Source organism: Phyllobates terribilis, unplaced genomic scaffold (genome assembly GCF_046119375.1).
Source record: "Phyllobates terribilis strain yellow unplaced genomic scaffold, ASM4611937v1 Scaffold_4__5_contigs__length_816908805, whole genome shotgun sequence".
Taxonomy (NCBI): domain Eukaryota; kingdom Metazoa; phylum Chordata; class Amphibia; order Anura; family Dendrobatidae; genus Phyllobates; species Phyllobates terribilis.
This window is the reverse complement of record NW_027362764.1, coordinates 28,599,430-28,615,339: the sequence shown is the minus strand read 5'-3', so window position 1 is coordinate 28,615,339 and position 15,910 is coordinate 28,599,430. Positions and strand designations below refer to the sequence as shown.

At 44.8% G+C, this 15,910-nt stretch overlaps 1 protein-coding gene across 1 annotated transcript; it reads left to right on the top strand.

Moving 5' to 3' along the window:
* The first annotated feature begins 7,296 nt into the window (after nucleotides 1–7,296).
* On the top strand, nucleotides 7,297–14,784 carry LOC141264841 (stonustoxin subunit beta-like). The gene is given in 3 exon segments (XM_073677200.1): nucleotides 7,297–7,378; nucleotides 13,027–14,063; nucleotides 14,065–14,784. Coding segments are annotated over 3 exon segments (1,794 nt in total). The 3' UTR covers nucleotides 14,740–14,784.
* The last annotated feature ends 1,126 nt before the right edge of the window (nucleotides 14,785–15,910 follow it).

The following is a 15,910-nucleotide window of genomic DNA, read 5'->3' as shown; positions in this document are numbered from 1 at the left end:
GAGTCATTACACGCAGAGGGATCTATTATACAGAGTCATTACACGCAGAGGGATCTATTATACAGAGTCATTACACGCAGAGGGATCTATTATACAGAGTCATTACACGCAGAGGGATCTATTATACAGAGTCATTACACGCAGAGGGATCTATTATATAGAGTCATTACACGCAGAGGGATCTATTATATAGAGTCATTACACGCAGAGGGATCTATTATATAGAGTCATTACACACAGAGGGATCTATTACATAGAGTCATTACACACAGAGGGATCTATTACATAGAGTCATTACACACAGAGGGATCTATTATATAGAGTCATTACACGCAGAAGGATCTATTATATAGAGTCACTACACGCAGAGGGATCTCTTATATAGAGTCATTACACGCAGAGGGATCTATTATATAGAGTCATTACACGCAGAGGGATCTATTATATAGAGTCATTACACGCAGAGGGATCTATTATATAGAGTCATTACACGCAGAGGGATCTATTATATAGTCATTACACACAGGGATCTATTATATAGAGTCATTACACACAGAGGGATCTATTATATAGAGTCATTACACACAGGGATCTATTATATAGAATCATTACACACAGAGGGATCTATTATATAGAGTCATTACACGCAGAGGGATCTATTATATAGAGTCATTACACACAGAGGGATCTATTATATAGAGTCATTACACAGAGGGATCTATTATATAGAGTCATTACACACAGAGGGATCTATTATATAGAGTCATTACACACAGAGGGATCTATTATATACAGTCATTACACACAGAGGGATCTATTATATAGAGTCATTACACACAGAGGGATCTATTATATAGAGTCATTACACACAGGGATCTATTATATAGAATCATTACACACAGAGGGATCTATTATATAGAGTCATTACACGCAGAGGGATCTATTATATAGAGTCATTACACACAGAGGGATCTATTATATAGAGTCATTACACAGAGGGATCTATTATATAGAGTCATTACACACAGAGGGATCTATTATATAGAGTCATTACACACAGAGGGATCTATTATATACAGTCATGGCCTAAAGTATTGAGAATGAGACAAAAATAGTAATTTTTCCAAAGTTTACTGCTTCATTTTTTGTAATGGCAATTTGCATATACTCCTGAATGTGAAAGAGTGATCAGCTTAACAGCAATTACTGTACTTGCAAAGTCAATATTTGCCCAGAAAATGAACTTTAACCCCCAAAACACATTTCAACATTATTGCAGTCCTGCCTTAAAAGAAGCAGCTAACATCGTTTTAGTGATTGATCCATTAACACAGGTGTGGGTGTTGATGAGGACAGGGCTGGCGATTAATCAGTCATGATTAAGTAAGAATGACATCACTGGACACTTTAAAAGGAGGCTGGTTCTTGGTATCATTGTTTCTCTTCAGTTAACCATGGTTATCTCTAAAGAAACACGTGCAGCCATCATTGCACTGCACAAAAATGGCCTAACAGGGAAGAGTATCGCAGCTACAAAGATTGCACCTCAGTCAACAATCTATCGCATCATCAAGAACTTCAAGGAGAGAGCTTCCATTGTTGTCAAAAAGGCTCCAGGGCGCCCAAGAAAGACCAGCAAGCGCCAGGACCGTATCTTAGAACTGTTTCAGCTGCGGGATGGGACTACCAGCAGTGCCGAGCTTGCTCAGGAATGGCAGCAGGCTGGTGTGAGTGCTTCTGCACGCACTGTGAGGTGGAGACTCTTTGAGCAAGGGCTGGTTTCAAGGAGGGCAGCAAAGAAGCCACTTCTCTCCAGAAAAAACATCAGGGACTGACTGATATTCTGCAAAAGGTACAGGGAGTGGACTGCTGAGGACTGGGGCAAAGTCATTTTCTCTGATGAATCCCCTTTTCGATTGTTTGGGACATCTGGAAAACAGCTTATTCGGAGAAGAAGAGGTGAGCGCTACCACCAGTCTTGTCTCATGCCAACTGTAAAGCATCCTGAAACCATTCATGTGTGGGGTTGCTTCTCAGCCAAGGGAATCGGCTCACTCACAGTCTTGCCTAAAAACACAGCCATGAATAAAGAATGGTACCAGAATGTCCTCCAAGAGCAACTTCTCCCAACCGTCCAAGAGCAGTTTGGCGCCCAACAATGCCTTTTCCAGCATGATGGAGCACCTTGCCATAAAGCAAAGGTGATAACTAAATGGCTCATGGAACAAAACAGAGATTTTGGGTCCATGGCCTGGAAACTCCCCAGATCTTAATCCCATTGAGAACTTGTGGTCAATCATCAAGAGACGGGTGGACAAACAAAAACCAACAAATTCTGGCAAAATGCAAGCATTGATTATGCAAGAATGGACTGCTATCAGTCAGGATTTGGTCCAAAAGTTGATTGAGAGCAGCCAGGGAGAATTACAGAGGTCTGGAAGAAGAAGGGGCAACACTGCAAATATTGACTTGCTGCATTAACTCATTCTAACTGTCAATATAACCTATTGGTCCTCATAATATGATTGCAATTATATTTCTGTATGTGATAGAAACATCAGATAAACACTAATAAAAACCAGAGGCCAGCAGATCATGGGAAAATATCATTTTGGTGTCATTCTCAAAACTTTTGGCCATGACTGTAGAGTCATTACACACAGAGGGATCTATTATGTAGAGTCATTACACACAGAGGGATCTATTATATAGAGTCATTACACACAGAGGGATCTATTATATAGAGTCATTACACACAGAGGGATCTATTATATAGAGTCATTACACAGAGGGATCTATTATATAGTCATTACACACAGAGGGATCTATTATATAGAGTCATTACACACAGAGGGATCTATTATATAGTCATTACACACAGAGGGATCTATTATATAGTCATTACACACAGAGGGATCTATTATATAGAGTCATTACACAGAGGGATCTATTATATAGAGTCATTACACACAGTGATCTATTATATAGAGTCATTACACACAGAGGGATCTATTATATAGAGTCATTACACACAGAGGGATCTATTATATAGAGTCATTACACACAGTGATCTATTATATAGAGTCATTACACACAGAGGGATCTATTATATAGAGTCATTACACACAGAGGGATCTATTATATAGAGTCATTACACACAGAGGGATCTATTATATAGAGTCATTACACGCAGAGGGATCTATTATATAGAGTCATTACACGCAGAGTGATCTATTATATAGAGTCATTACACACAGAGGGATCTATTATATAGAGTCATTACACACAGAGGGATCTATTATATAGAGTCATTACACACAGAGGGGTCTATTATATAGAGTCATTACACACAGAGGGATCTATTATATAGAGTCATTACACACAGAGGGATCTATTATATAGAGTCATTACACACAGAGGGATCTATTATATAGAGTCATTACACACAGAGGGATCTATTATATAGAGTCATTACACACAGAGGGATCTATTATATAGAGTCATTACACACAGAGGGATCTATTATATAGAGTCATTACACACAGTGATCTATTATATAGTCATTACACACAGAGGGATCTATTATATAGAGTCATTACACGCAGAGGGATCTATTATATAGAGTCATTACACACAGAGGGATCTATTATATAGAGTCATTACACACAGAGGGATCTATTATATAGAGTCATTACACACAGAGGGGTCTATTATATAGAGTCATTACACACAGAGGGATCTATTATATAGAGTCATTACACACAGAGGGATCTATTATATAGAGTCATTACACACAGAGGGATCTATTATATAGAGTCATTACACACAGAGGGATCTATTATATAGAGTCATTACACACAGAGGGATCTATTATATAGAGTCATTACACACAGAGTGATCTATTATATAGTCATTACACACAGAGGGATCTATTATATAGAGTCATTACACGCAGAGGGATCTATTATATAGAGTCATTACACACAGAGGGATCTATTATATAGAGTCATTACACACAGAGTGATCTATTTCACGTGTTTATTTATGTTAATGTTGATGATTATGGCTTACAGCCAATGAAAGCACAAAAGTCATTATCTCAGTAAATTAGAATAATTAACAAAAAACACCTGCAAAAGGATTAAGGTCCGGGGATTGGGCTGGCCACTCCATAACCTCAATTTTTTGGGGCAGGAACCAAGATTTTGCTCGTTTACTGGTGTGTTTAGGGTCGTTGTCTTGGTGAAACACCCATTTCAAAGGGCATATCCTCTTCAGCTTAAGGCAACAGGACCTCTTCAAGTATTTTAATATATGTAAACGGGTCCATGATTCCTGGTATGCGGTAAATAGGTCTGGCACCATAGTAAGAGAAATATGCCCATATCATGATGCTTCACTGTCTGCAGACTGTACTGTGGCTGAATGCAGAGTTTGGGGGTCGTCTGAAGAACTGTCTGCAGCCCCGACCCATAAAAAACAATTTTACTTTCATCAGTCCACAAAATGTTTCTCCATTTCTCTTTAGGCCAGTTGATATGTTCTTTTGCAAATCATATCCACTTCAGTACATGTCTTTTTTAACAGTGGGACTTTGCAGGGACTTCTTGCTCAGAGATTAGCTTCACACAGGGGTCTTCTAACTGTCACAGTCCTCACAGGTAACTGGAGACTGTCTGTGATCATCCTGGAGCTGATCATTGGCTGAGCCTTCGCCATTCTGGCTATTCTTCCATCCATTTGGATGGTAATCTTCTGTTTTCTTCCACCTCTCTCTGGTTTTGGTTTCCATTTTAAAGCATTGGAGATCATTTTAGCTGAACAGCCGATCATTGTCTGCACTTCTTTATAAGTTTTACCCTCTCCAATCAACTTTTTAATCAAAGTACGCTGTTCTTCTGAACAATGTCTCGAACGACCCATATTTCTCAGGCTTTCAAGGAGAAATGCATGTACAACATGTGCTGGCTTCACCCATCAATAAGGGCCACCTGATTCACACCTGTTTCTTCACAGAATGATTGACCTCACTGATTGACCTCCACACTGCTATTATATTGAACTCACCCCGTACAATTAATTATTAAAATATAAAGACTCAGAAACCTGCAGATCATGAATGTGGAGTCTGGGGTTTTTCTTCTAATCTACTGCACCAACTGGGAAATTGTTTGACATGTGGTGATAGAATTTATACCAAAAAAGTGATTAATCTGGTTACTCATATTGGACTGCTATTATTTTGAACACTACTGTACCCCAACTCCAGAGTCTGCTAAATCTTTCTGAAGGTCTTTTGCAGTCAAGCGGGGGTTCGGATTTGCCCCTGTAGCAATCTTACGAGCTGCTTTCGCGGAAATTTTCCATTGAAGAAAAAATGAAAAGTGGCACTCACCAGCTTCCGCAGTTAAAAATCCTTTAATCCAAGGAACAAAACAAGCAAAATCAGTAGGTAGGCGGTTTGTGGGAGAGGGAAGGAAGGGACGATGGCCATACAGGTCCATAGAAGCGCTGTTGCAGTGCAAAAAGGTCATTGTCTGCTCCTCCCCTCTCCTGCTTACCCCATGCCTACTGCTTTGCTTGTTTTGTTCCTTGGATTAAAGGAACGTTTAATTGCAAAATCTGGTGAGTGCCACTTTTTAATTTTTTCTTTCGATGGCATATTGCATTTTCTAACGTACCACCAATATCTTCTGCTCTATAAGAGAGGGCAACTAACGATGATAATGAACAAGCCATAACCCTAACAGGCTAATTAAGATCTGAAACCTTGGTCAAAGTTATCTGAGCGCACAAATCTCCAAAACGTGCCCAAACTTTTGCATTGGCCCATTTTTCCTTTTGTTAATTTTTAAAATGAAAAGCCTTTTAGAGAACATTTCATCTTCAACTTGCTTAACTGTTCACAATAAGTTAATTTGACCATAGGTGTCAAAACGTTGTCACTATATGAATAGTAATAAGCCGGAAGCAGAGCGGTGTCACTATACCTGGCGCGCAGGAGAACAGCGCTACCTTTGCAGGTGATGTCACTGGTCTCTGTAAGGCCTTCGCGTTATAGTAAATTTATGATGCTCTGTTCACACACCAAATCAATTGTTTCTCTTACGATGCCGGGTGGTGGAACCACTGTGCCGTGGTACAAGGAGGGACCAGAGGGGCGTAACTAGGAGCTTTACTAGAACCGACCTTGGCTATACGGAAGCTTAATCGACTCCGTGAACCAAGGAGGGATCGGGAAGGTGGACCAGGTGCTACTTTGGGACCGACCTCATGTGAGAGCAGGTGACTCCCATGGGACTGACAGCTGACGCACGACAGATAGGCTGGTAGACAGGCACGGTTGGTAAGCAGGCAGGCTGGTGGGTACGGCTTGATAGACAGGCTGATGGACAGCACTGGGACCTGAGAACTGACAGGGAGGTTAGGAACCAAATAGACGTTGCACAGGCACCTCCATGTTGGGGGAGGTGCCTTAAATAATATCTGTCCTCCGGCAATTGGCCGGGGACATCTTAGGACGGCGCGTGCACGCCCTAAGCACAGTGCCCGGGGATCTGAGCACGGTGCGCGCACCCCGAACACAGCCAATGTGGTAGACAGCCGGCGGAGCAGGAGACACCGGCCGGGGGGTTACGGCGGTAAGGGGAAATCGGCGTCTCTGCCAGGCAGGAGGCGGAGACGCCGACGCTACAGTTTCCATTCGTATAGAAGCCATGATGCAATGACTAATCTATCATAGAAAAAAAATGATTGGCCCCATAGACAAATTAGCTCCATCTTGAGGCTTCACTCATTTTGATGGCAACAGTAGCATTGCCTACAACACCATTCTAGCCATTTCCAGAAACCTATAACTTCACCTTTCCAGGACAACTTTTCTTCCAATGTGGCCCAGAGATGATGGTTGGACATCCCTACTCTAAAGCATGAAGTCTGCAAGTGGTGTGCTCTCCTTACCTAGATAACCAGCTACTCTGAGACTGCAGAAGTGGCCAGTAACCTAAGCATCGAGCAGTACACTAAAAATTAATAAAAGCCCCTCCATTCTTTAGAACAGAGAGGATAATTAATAAGAGGTAAATTGCAAAATTTGCTCGTTTTTACAAATACATTGCAATTTTACCTATTTAATAAGATGTTACAGAGTACGCTCACAGGAGAACACGTTTTTAAATTCATCTAATCTCATCAGAAGTGTCAAACCATAATTCTGCAATTCTCTAGTTCCTTATAGGGTTTTTCTTAAAGTGCTACTCTTACAAAACTGCAGGTGGACCAAGAACATCAGTCAAAATGATTCTGGAAATCCCATCCCTAGGACGCCCTTTTACCCTTGGAATGTTGTATGACTGTCGGGAAGAGAAACTTATTCCAGGTAACTATTAGGCATTAGAAAAACTTTTTCTTTCTTTCATTGTCTTTAAACAAGCTTTACAAAACCAGAATTAATAGTATTTTATAGGATTTGCCATAAGTTTTCCATTGGTGGTGCTCGGACTGCATGATCACCTTGACCTTTAGGCCACGTTCATACGTTCATATGTCCTGAAGAGTCTCTCTTGGCTGTCTTTTTGTAAAGTCTCTTGGATACAGAGGCATATGCCCCTTAAAAATAGTTCACAATGGTCCTTTCAAGCACACATCCACAGGTAAAGGATAAGGGTTGATGATATTAATCCACAGGGCTCGAGTATCCACAGCTCATCCCCCCCAATGTTGACTGGCAAACACCCTACAATGGTATTTAACATATCTAGCAAACATCCATTGTTCAACCCTGAGTCGCTATTACAAAACTAGCAGACAATAACGCTGTAGGAGCTGATGTAAGATGCAAATAACAGCCATTCATCAATTACCAAATATCAACTCAAGTGATCAACATTCAGGATTATTCAAATAACAGTCTGTGTTGATCAACGAAAGACGAAGAACACAAATTTAAGAGTCAACTTGAAGATAAGAGCACATGTCTCTTCGCTTACTGAATTTATACATCTGGGTAATTAAGAAGAACAAACATTGATGTAAAATACTGACCAAATACTGAACGTGTGAATATGGCCTTACAATGAAGAAGTCAGTGAATAGGGCTATACTGCGGTACCTGGTACAGGTAGAAACTACAGAGGGGCCACAGTGCAAAATGAGTACTGCTGCTCATTTGATTCTCAGTATCAATGGGGGGTCCCAGAGTTAGGACCCACCTATGCAGAAAGAAATGACTCTGGCCAACAATACGCATCACTTTCTGGTATGGATAAAGCGCTTTTATCTCTACTCGGGAACAGATAAGGTGTCTGGTTTAAAAAATACCCAGTGGTTCCCCATGTAGTATCAACATCAAATTAAGATATGTGCACACGTCATTTTGTGGCAGATTCTGCCTGAAAATGAGCCACAAAAATGAACATATAAAACAAAATTGTTGTGTAAGTTCCATCTTTTGTAAATTCTTTTAAAAAGCTTCTAAGCCATGAAGTCGTTAAAACAAGCAGCACACTCATTCTTTGGGCGCCTTCCACTATGATACTGATAGTTAGTTACAGTTTAAAAAAAAAAGACAGTACTTGAGCAAAAACGACAGCAAAACTGCCAGTGATTGTGCTTCATGAAAAAAAACACTGGCTTTTTCTTCAGTTTTGCCATCAAAAACCTCAGCGGATCCATTGGCGTCTTAAGGACACTGTGTGCTATATACCTTGGCAGACTGGAGAGCGACTACGAAGAGCATCTACCCCTCCAGAGGACTCTGCGGGTCTCAGCATTACGAGCCACTGATTTCAATATAAAAGAGGAGTAATGATTAATTTTCCCAGTGGTGGCGCTGCAGGAGACTCCCCCACGGGTTACAGCCTATTGTTGAGGGTCTGAGCTGCACAGTCAGGGGTGTACATAGGAATCATGGGGCCCGATAGGAGAAGTTCTAATTGGGCCCCCCCCCCCAAAAAAAAAAATTTAAATAATTGTCGGGGTCACCAAAGATCAGATCTCACAACTTTCCATCCTTTACATAGTAATTTTCCTCCTGCGGACGTCCTAGATCTCTCTTTCATTGCCCCATAAAGTGTGATGCCAATAAAAGGGCCCCCCAAACACAGTGTGATACCCCCATGGTGAATTCCTCCACATGCACAGTATAATGACCCTACTGTACCCCACCTCAACTCCCAGGGTAAAGTATGGTGACCCCAACACAGTATGATCCCCCCAACTGTGAGCCGCTAGAGAGGATGGTACATAATAAGGGAGGGTGTTATACATAATAAAAGAGGAAACTATATAACTAAGGATGGTGCTATACATAATAAGTGAGTACACTATATACTAAGGGACTGTGCTATACATAATAAGGCTACATTCCTGCATCTGTGTGCAGTGTCAGTGTGCTGCCCTGTTTTACCGACGCATTGAGCGTGTCCTATTCTAATCCTCAAAATCAGATCACAACTGGACATTCTCTGACCCTCACAGATCTTATTCTCAGATCCATGATTTTCATGGATGTGTGAATGGATCTATAAAACTCTACGAGTCCGTGGACCATCCAATAAAAAAATCTTTCAGCACATGGACATTTCACACAAATGTGAGAATGCAGCCTAAGGGATTTTACAGATAACATTATCACTCCAAGTCACACAGTGCAGATACAGAATAATACTTACATCCAGGCACTTACCGCTGACGTCTTGTCTGATCAGAGTCGGTTTCTGCTGCTTCTTCTCCATCTGGTCAGACCTTCATGTCGACATCTCCCAGCCACGACTCGTCTTGTCACGATGATCTCCAGTCTAGAAAATAACAAGGTTACATATTGTATATATACACGTGTTTCCCCCACACTGCGCCCCTGAATACAGATATGTACCCCCTCCCCCATTAATATACTATTAGCCACTTAGTAATCAAAATATAAAGTGATAAGCAGCACTGTGTCCCCCATTAACTATAATCTCCACTGGCCAATAGCATAAATTATTCAGTCTCTGTGACTCTCCCCAATTAACTGTAAGGCTATGTGCACACGGAAAACATACAAGGCTTCACAGTACAAGCAAAGTGAAACCCCCATCGCTGCTCTCTCCCAGCACCCCCATCATTGCTCTCCCCCAGCACCCTCGTCATTGCTCTCTCCCAGCACCCCCATCGCTGCTCTCTCCCAGCACCCCCATCATTGCTCTCTCCCAGCACCCTCGTCATTGCTCTCTCCCAGCACCCCCATCATTGCTCTCTCTCAGCACCCCCATCATTGCTCTCTCTCAGCACCCCCATCATTGCTCTCTCCCAGCACCCTCGTCATTGCTCTCTCCCAGCACCCCCATCATTGCTCTCTCTCAGCACCCCCATCATTGCTCTCTCAGCACCCGCATCATTGCGCTGTCCCACCACCCCCATCATTGCTCTCTCCCAGCCCCCCATCATTGCTCTGTCCCAGCACCCCCATCATTACTCTCTCCCAGCCCCCCATCATTGCTCTGTCCCAGCACCTCCATCATTGCTTCTCCCAGCACTCCCATCATTGCTCTCTCCCAGCACCCCCATCATTACTCTGTCCCAGCACCTCCATCATTGCTCTGTCCCAGCACCCCCATCATTACTCTCTCCCAGCCCCCCATCATTGCTCTGTCCCAGCACCCCCATCATTGCTCTCTCCCAGCCCCCCATCATTGCTCTGTCCCAGCACCTCCATCATTGCTTCTCCCAGCACTCCCATCATTGCTCTGTCCCAGCAACCCCATCATTGCTCTCTCCCAGCCCCCCATCATTGCTCTGTCCCAGCACCTCCATCATTGCTTCTCCCAGCACCCCCATCATTACTCTGTCCGAGCACCTCCATCATTGTTCTCTCCCAGCCCCACATAATTGCTCTCTCCCAGCCCCCCACCATTGCTTTGTCCCAGCACCATCATTGCTCTCTCCCAGCAACACGTCATTGCTCTCCCCTTCCCCACCATCCCTATCATTGCTCTCCCCAGCCCCATTATTGCTCTTCCCAGCCCCATCATTGCTCTCCCCAGCCCCCTCATCCCATCATTCCTCTCCCCAGCCCCATCAACTCCATTATTCCTCTCCCCAGCCCCATTATTGCTCACCCCAGCCCCACCATCTCCACCATTGCTGTTCCCAGCCCCACCATTGCTCTCCCTAGCCCCACCATCCCATTATTCCTCTCCACAGCCCCATCATTCCTCTCCCCAGCCCCATTATTGCTCTTCCCAGCCCCATTATTCCTATCCCAAGCTCCATCACTCCTCTACCCAGCCCCATTATTGCTCTCCCCAGCCCCATCAACCCCATTATTCCTCTCCCCAGCCCCATCAGCCCTCTCCCCAGCCCCAATATTTCTCTCCCCAGTCCCATTATTGCTCTTCCCAGCCCCATCATCCCACCATTGCTCTCCCCCCACCTCCCCTCCCCAGCATTTCAGTAAAAAAAAAAAAAAACAACAGCTTACCTCAGCTCGCTGCCCTGCAGCAGCATCCTCCTGGTTGCCAGCAGCTTTCTTCCTGACCCAGGCGCGCGCTGCATGATGACGTCATCAAGCTGTGCGCGCCTGGGTCAGGGAGGAAGCAGAGGACGAACCCTCCAGCTCTGCTGCTATTCTCCTCCTGACAGTGTAGCGCTGGCGTCCCTGCCCTCTGCTAGGCAGGGACGCTGCTCCCCTCACCGCTCTGCTGTCAGCGCGCGCTCCGTCCCGGCGTCCTCTCCCCGCTCTGCTGTCAGCGCGCGCTCCGTCCCGGCGTCCTCCTCCTGCTCTGCTGTCAGCGCGCGCTCCGTCCCGGCGTCCTCCTCCTGCTCTGCTCTCAGCGCGCGCTCCTTCCCGGCCCCTGTGCTTAGGGCGCGCGCTCCCCTCCTCTTAAAGGGGCCGCGCGCGCCGCCCTAAAGAGTCCCCGGCCAATGGCCGGAGGACTTCATCATATATAAGGCACCTCCTCCAAAATGGAGGCGCCCGAGCAATGTTGTTTGCACCTGTGTCTCACCTGTGCTTCAGCCCTCAGGTCCCGTTGCCAGTTACCTGCCAGTTACCTGCCTGATTCCTGCCTGAATACTTGTTACCTGTCTGCCAGTCTGAGGTCCGACGGTCTGCCTTACTACTCCTGTCAGTCTGTCTAAGGACCAGCCTGCCCGCTCACCTGGGAGCGCATATCAGCTACCTGCCTGCTTGCCTGAGGTCCGACGGTCTGCCTTACTACTCCGGTCAGTCTGTCTATGGACCAGCTTGCCCGCTCACCTGGGAGCGCTTCTCCGTTACCTGCCTGCTTGCCAGCCCGGAGGCTCCGTTGTCACGTGCTGTGACCACCAGCTATCTCAGAGACTCTTGCCCGCTCACCTGGGAGCGCATCTCCGTTACCTGCCTGCTTGCCAGCCCGGAGGTCCCGTTGTCACTTGCGGTGACCACCAGCTATTCCAGAGACTCTTGCCCGCTCACCTGGGAGCGCTTCTCCGTTACCTGCCTGCCTGCCAGCCCGGAGGCTCCGCCGTCACGTGCCGTGACCACCTGCTATTCCAGAGACTCTCGCCTGCTCACCTGGGAGCACCCATCTACCATCTGCCTGCTAGCCTACCCGGAGGCTCTGCCATCACAGGTCGTACCTACCCCTTACCCAGAGACTGCCCTGATCACTTGCCGTATCTCCCTGTCCGTTCATCCAGAGACTGCCACCCGCTCCCTTACAAGGGCCGCCCCCTTGTATAGTAGCTCAGAGGTTCCGCCTCCCGGACCCGTTACAGACAGCAGGTTAGCTGCAGGGATCGCTCCCTGATCGCCGTGTGCAGGGAGCAGCTGCACCTTGCGAGCCCCTTGGTGCAGCTGCATGGTGGCGGTATGTCCACCCCTGGACTGCTATGGGGCCCCCCTGGCTCACGGGCCCCATAGCAGTCGCGTGGTCTGCAGTCATTGGCGGTACGCCACTGTGCAGAGTTGTTGTTTTTTTCATAATGGTGATCCGATATTCTTATAATAGTCTGTCTCTACATGAGAAATACATAATTGCCATTGTGTTTTCTGTGTTCTCTCAGGCATCACTCTGTGGAACAGAGAGGATATGACCAAGAATATTTGCACAGTGCCCAAATGTAACACATCTTTCGAAGTTCTAACATCTGACACCGTTTTTGATAAGTCGTCAGCACTGAACATCTCCGGAGAATTAAAAATTAGTGTGTTGGGCGGCAAGGTCAATGTTGAAGGATCTGGAGCATACATTACTGATACAAAGGAATCGAAAGTACAAGCCCGAGTCACACTGAAGTACGAGAGAACCACCAAGTTTGCACACCTCAGTATGGACCATCTCTGCACCAAGAACATCACCTACCACGAGGCATTCGACAAAGGGATAGCAACCCATGTGGTCACTGGCATTTTATATGGTGCCCAGGCATTCTTTGTATTTGACCAAAAAGTTACTAACTCCAAGCAAGTTACAGAAGTTCAAGGAATGCTTAAAAACATTGCTCTGAAAATAGTAAACCTTACAGGTAATTTAAAAAAGAAAGATGAAGAAACAGAAAAATTCAGACAGTTCAGCTGCACATTTTATGGCGATTTTGCTTTGGAGAAAAACCCAGTGACTCATGAGGAAGCTGTGCAAGTCTACGAGAGCCTTCCAAAATTAATGGGAGAGGATGGGGAAAATGCTGTGCCTCTGAAGGTCTGGCTGCTCCCTTTGAAATATTTGGCTGACAAAGCTGCCCACTTGGTGCGAGAGATTAGTGATCAACTGGTTTTCACAGCAGAGAATATAATGGAGAACATGTCAGAAGTCATCATGGAGTGTAACGACATGATGAAACACCCAGCGGCCATAACTTTTCCAACTCTCTATAACAAAATCAGCCAGTTCAAAAAACTTTTTGAAGGATTTCGGCTGATGTTCCAGAAAAGGATGGCCAAAGTTCTGTCTTCTGTACGTTGTGGGAATAAGAAGGAATCCACTCTGGGAGACGTTCTCTTTGGGAAAGAAAAATCTCCGTTCAGAGATCAGAACATTCAGGAATTTCTGGGGAGAAGTCGTCTGGAGATGGAGGTCGTTTGTTCATTATTAAAGCAATTGACCGGGTTTCAGGGTTGCGTCAGAGCAAAGTGAGCTGATAAAAGCAATTCTTGACCCAGACTTTGACATCACAATTAGTTTTAACTTTTCATCTCTGACTTCTGAGGATTTGTATCTCTCGCACTTAAAGTCGTGGCTTCAGAAGGAAACATGGGATCGTCAGGATGTCTTCAAGGTTGGCGAAACCAAACAATGGTTTGAAAATAACGGGATAAAGAAGCAGATAAGAGACCTTGTGACTGGGTTCACAGCATTAGCTAGAGAACCTAAAGCCTCAGAAAATACTCAGTTTCTCGTCACTTCTGTTGCATGCAATGTAGCTCCCGGAGTCACCATACAACATTACCAGAATGGAGACCTGGTGACCACGAAGTGTATGCCTCCTGCAAAGCCGAATGTTGCGCTGATTACTGAAAGGACAACCAATACAATGGAGCTGATGCTTCAACCGGAAGATTATGGCAGAGAAGCCATTGAAGGTTATAAAGTGGAGTATAAACAAGCAGATCAGCAAGAATGGTTCAAAGTAACCACAAGAAGCAATGACAAGACAACTGACGTGTTTGGACTAAAAGAAAACTCTTCCTACCACTTCCGATATTCAGCCGTGTGCAAGACCGGCCTCAGCGAGGTCAGCGAGGTCACCAAGGCTTATAAGACCAAAAAAGGCGGCTAAAAAGTTATCCAGAGAAAAGAGAGTTCATATTTTTACAATTGATTAAGGCAAAAAGGAGACTGGGACAGTCTGCCGCTTTATAATTACAGAGTAAATTCATAACAAATCCCCGCTTAGGCTTCAATCAGACGTCCGTCAATCACTCAACTTTAGACACGCATTTTTTATTTTTTTTTGCACCAGTCACGGATGAAAACGAACTCCTACAAGTCTACGGGTCTGTGAAAAATCACTGCAATCTGTGTGCTGTGCGATTCCAACATTGTAATCAATAGGGGACATATTGCAATTTATTGATTTTCTTGCATGGAAAAAAAATACAGACCAAAAACCGATGAATTTTGAACGATGTTTGCTAGGACAGAAAAATCACAGATGTCTGAATGAGGCCTTAGTGTCACAGTAAAATTATGATGCTCTGTTCAGACACGCCTCAGTTTCCATTAGTACAGAAGCCATGATGCAATGACTAATCTATCATAGGAAAGAACTGATGGACCCTATAGACCAATTAGCTCCATCTTGGTCTTCAGTCATTTTGGATGGAAACAATCGTGTAACCTACGAAATATTCTAGTAATTTCCAGCAGCCTATAATTTCACCTTTCCCTTATTGTGGGATTTCTGTAAGTGCTCAGAAACCTCAGTCACTAAAAAAAAAAAAATACTTACAGCTTAAGGCTGAGTTCACACGATGCGTATTTCATGCGTTTCCGCGGCGTTTTTGCAGTTGCGTAAACGCCGCGGAAACGCATGAAAAACGCATGGTAGAAGGGAAGCAATGTTCCCCAATGGAAATCCGCATGTGCTGTGCCCATGATGCGGATTTTTCAGCAGCGTAAACGCTGCGCTCAAACATCCGCAGCATGTCATTTAATTTTGCGGAAACGCTGCGTTTTCGCCGCCATTGACTTGCATTAGAACGCGCCAATTCCGCAAGACTGCATCTGTACTTGCGTAATTGGCGCGTTCTAATGTGCGGATGGTACCCGGGTGTGGAGGAGAGGAGAGTCTCATCCACACCCAGGTACCATTAAAAAAGCTGTAAAAACAAGAATAAAATAAAAAATATATATATACTTACCATCTGTCGGCCCGCGCACCGCTCCTGCTTGCTTCCCGGCAATTGCAGTGAGTTGTAGGACCTGCGCTGACGTCAGAGTCATGTGAC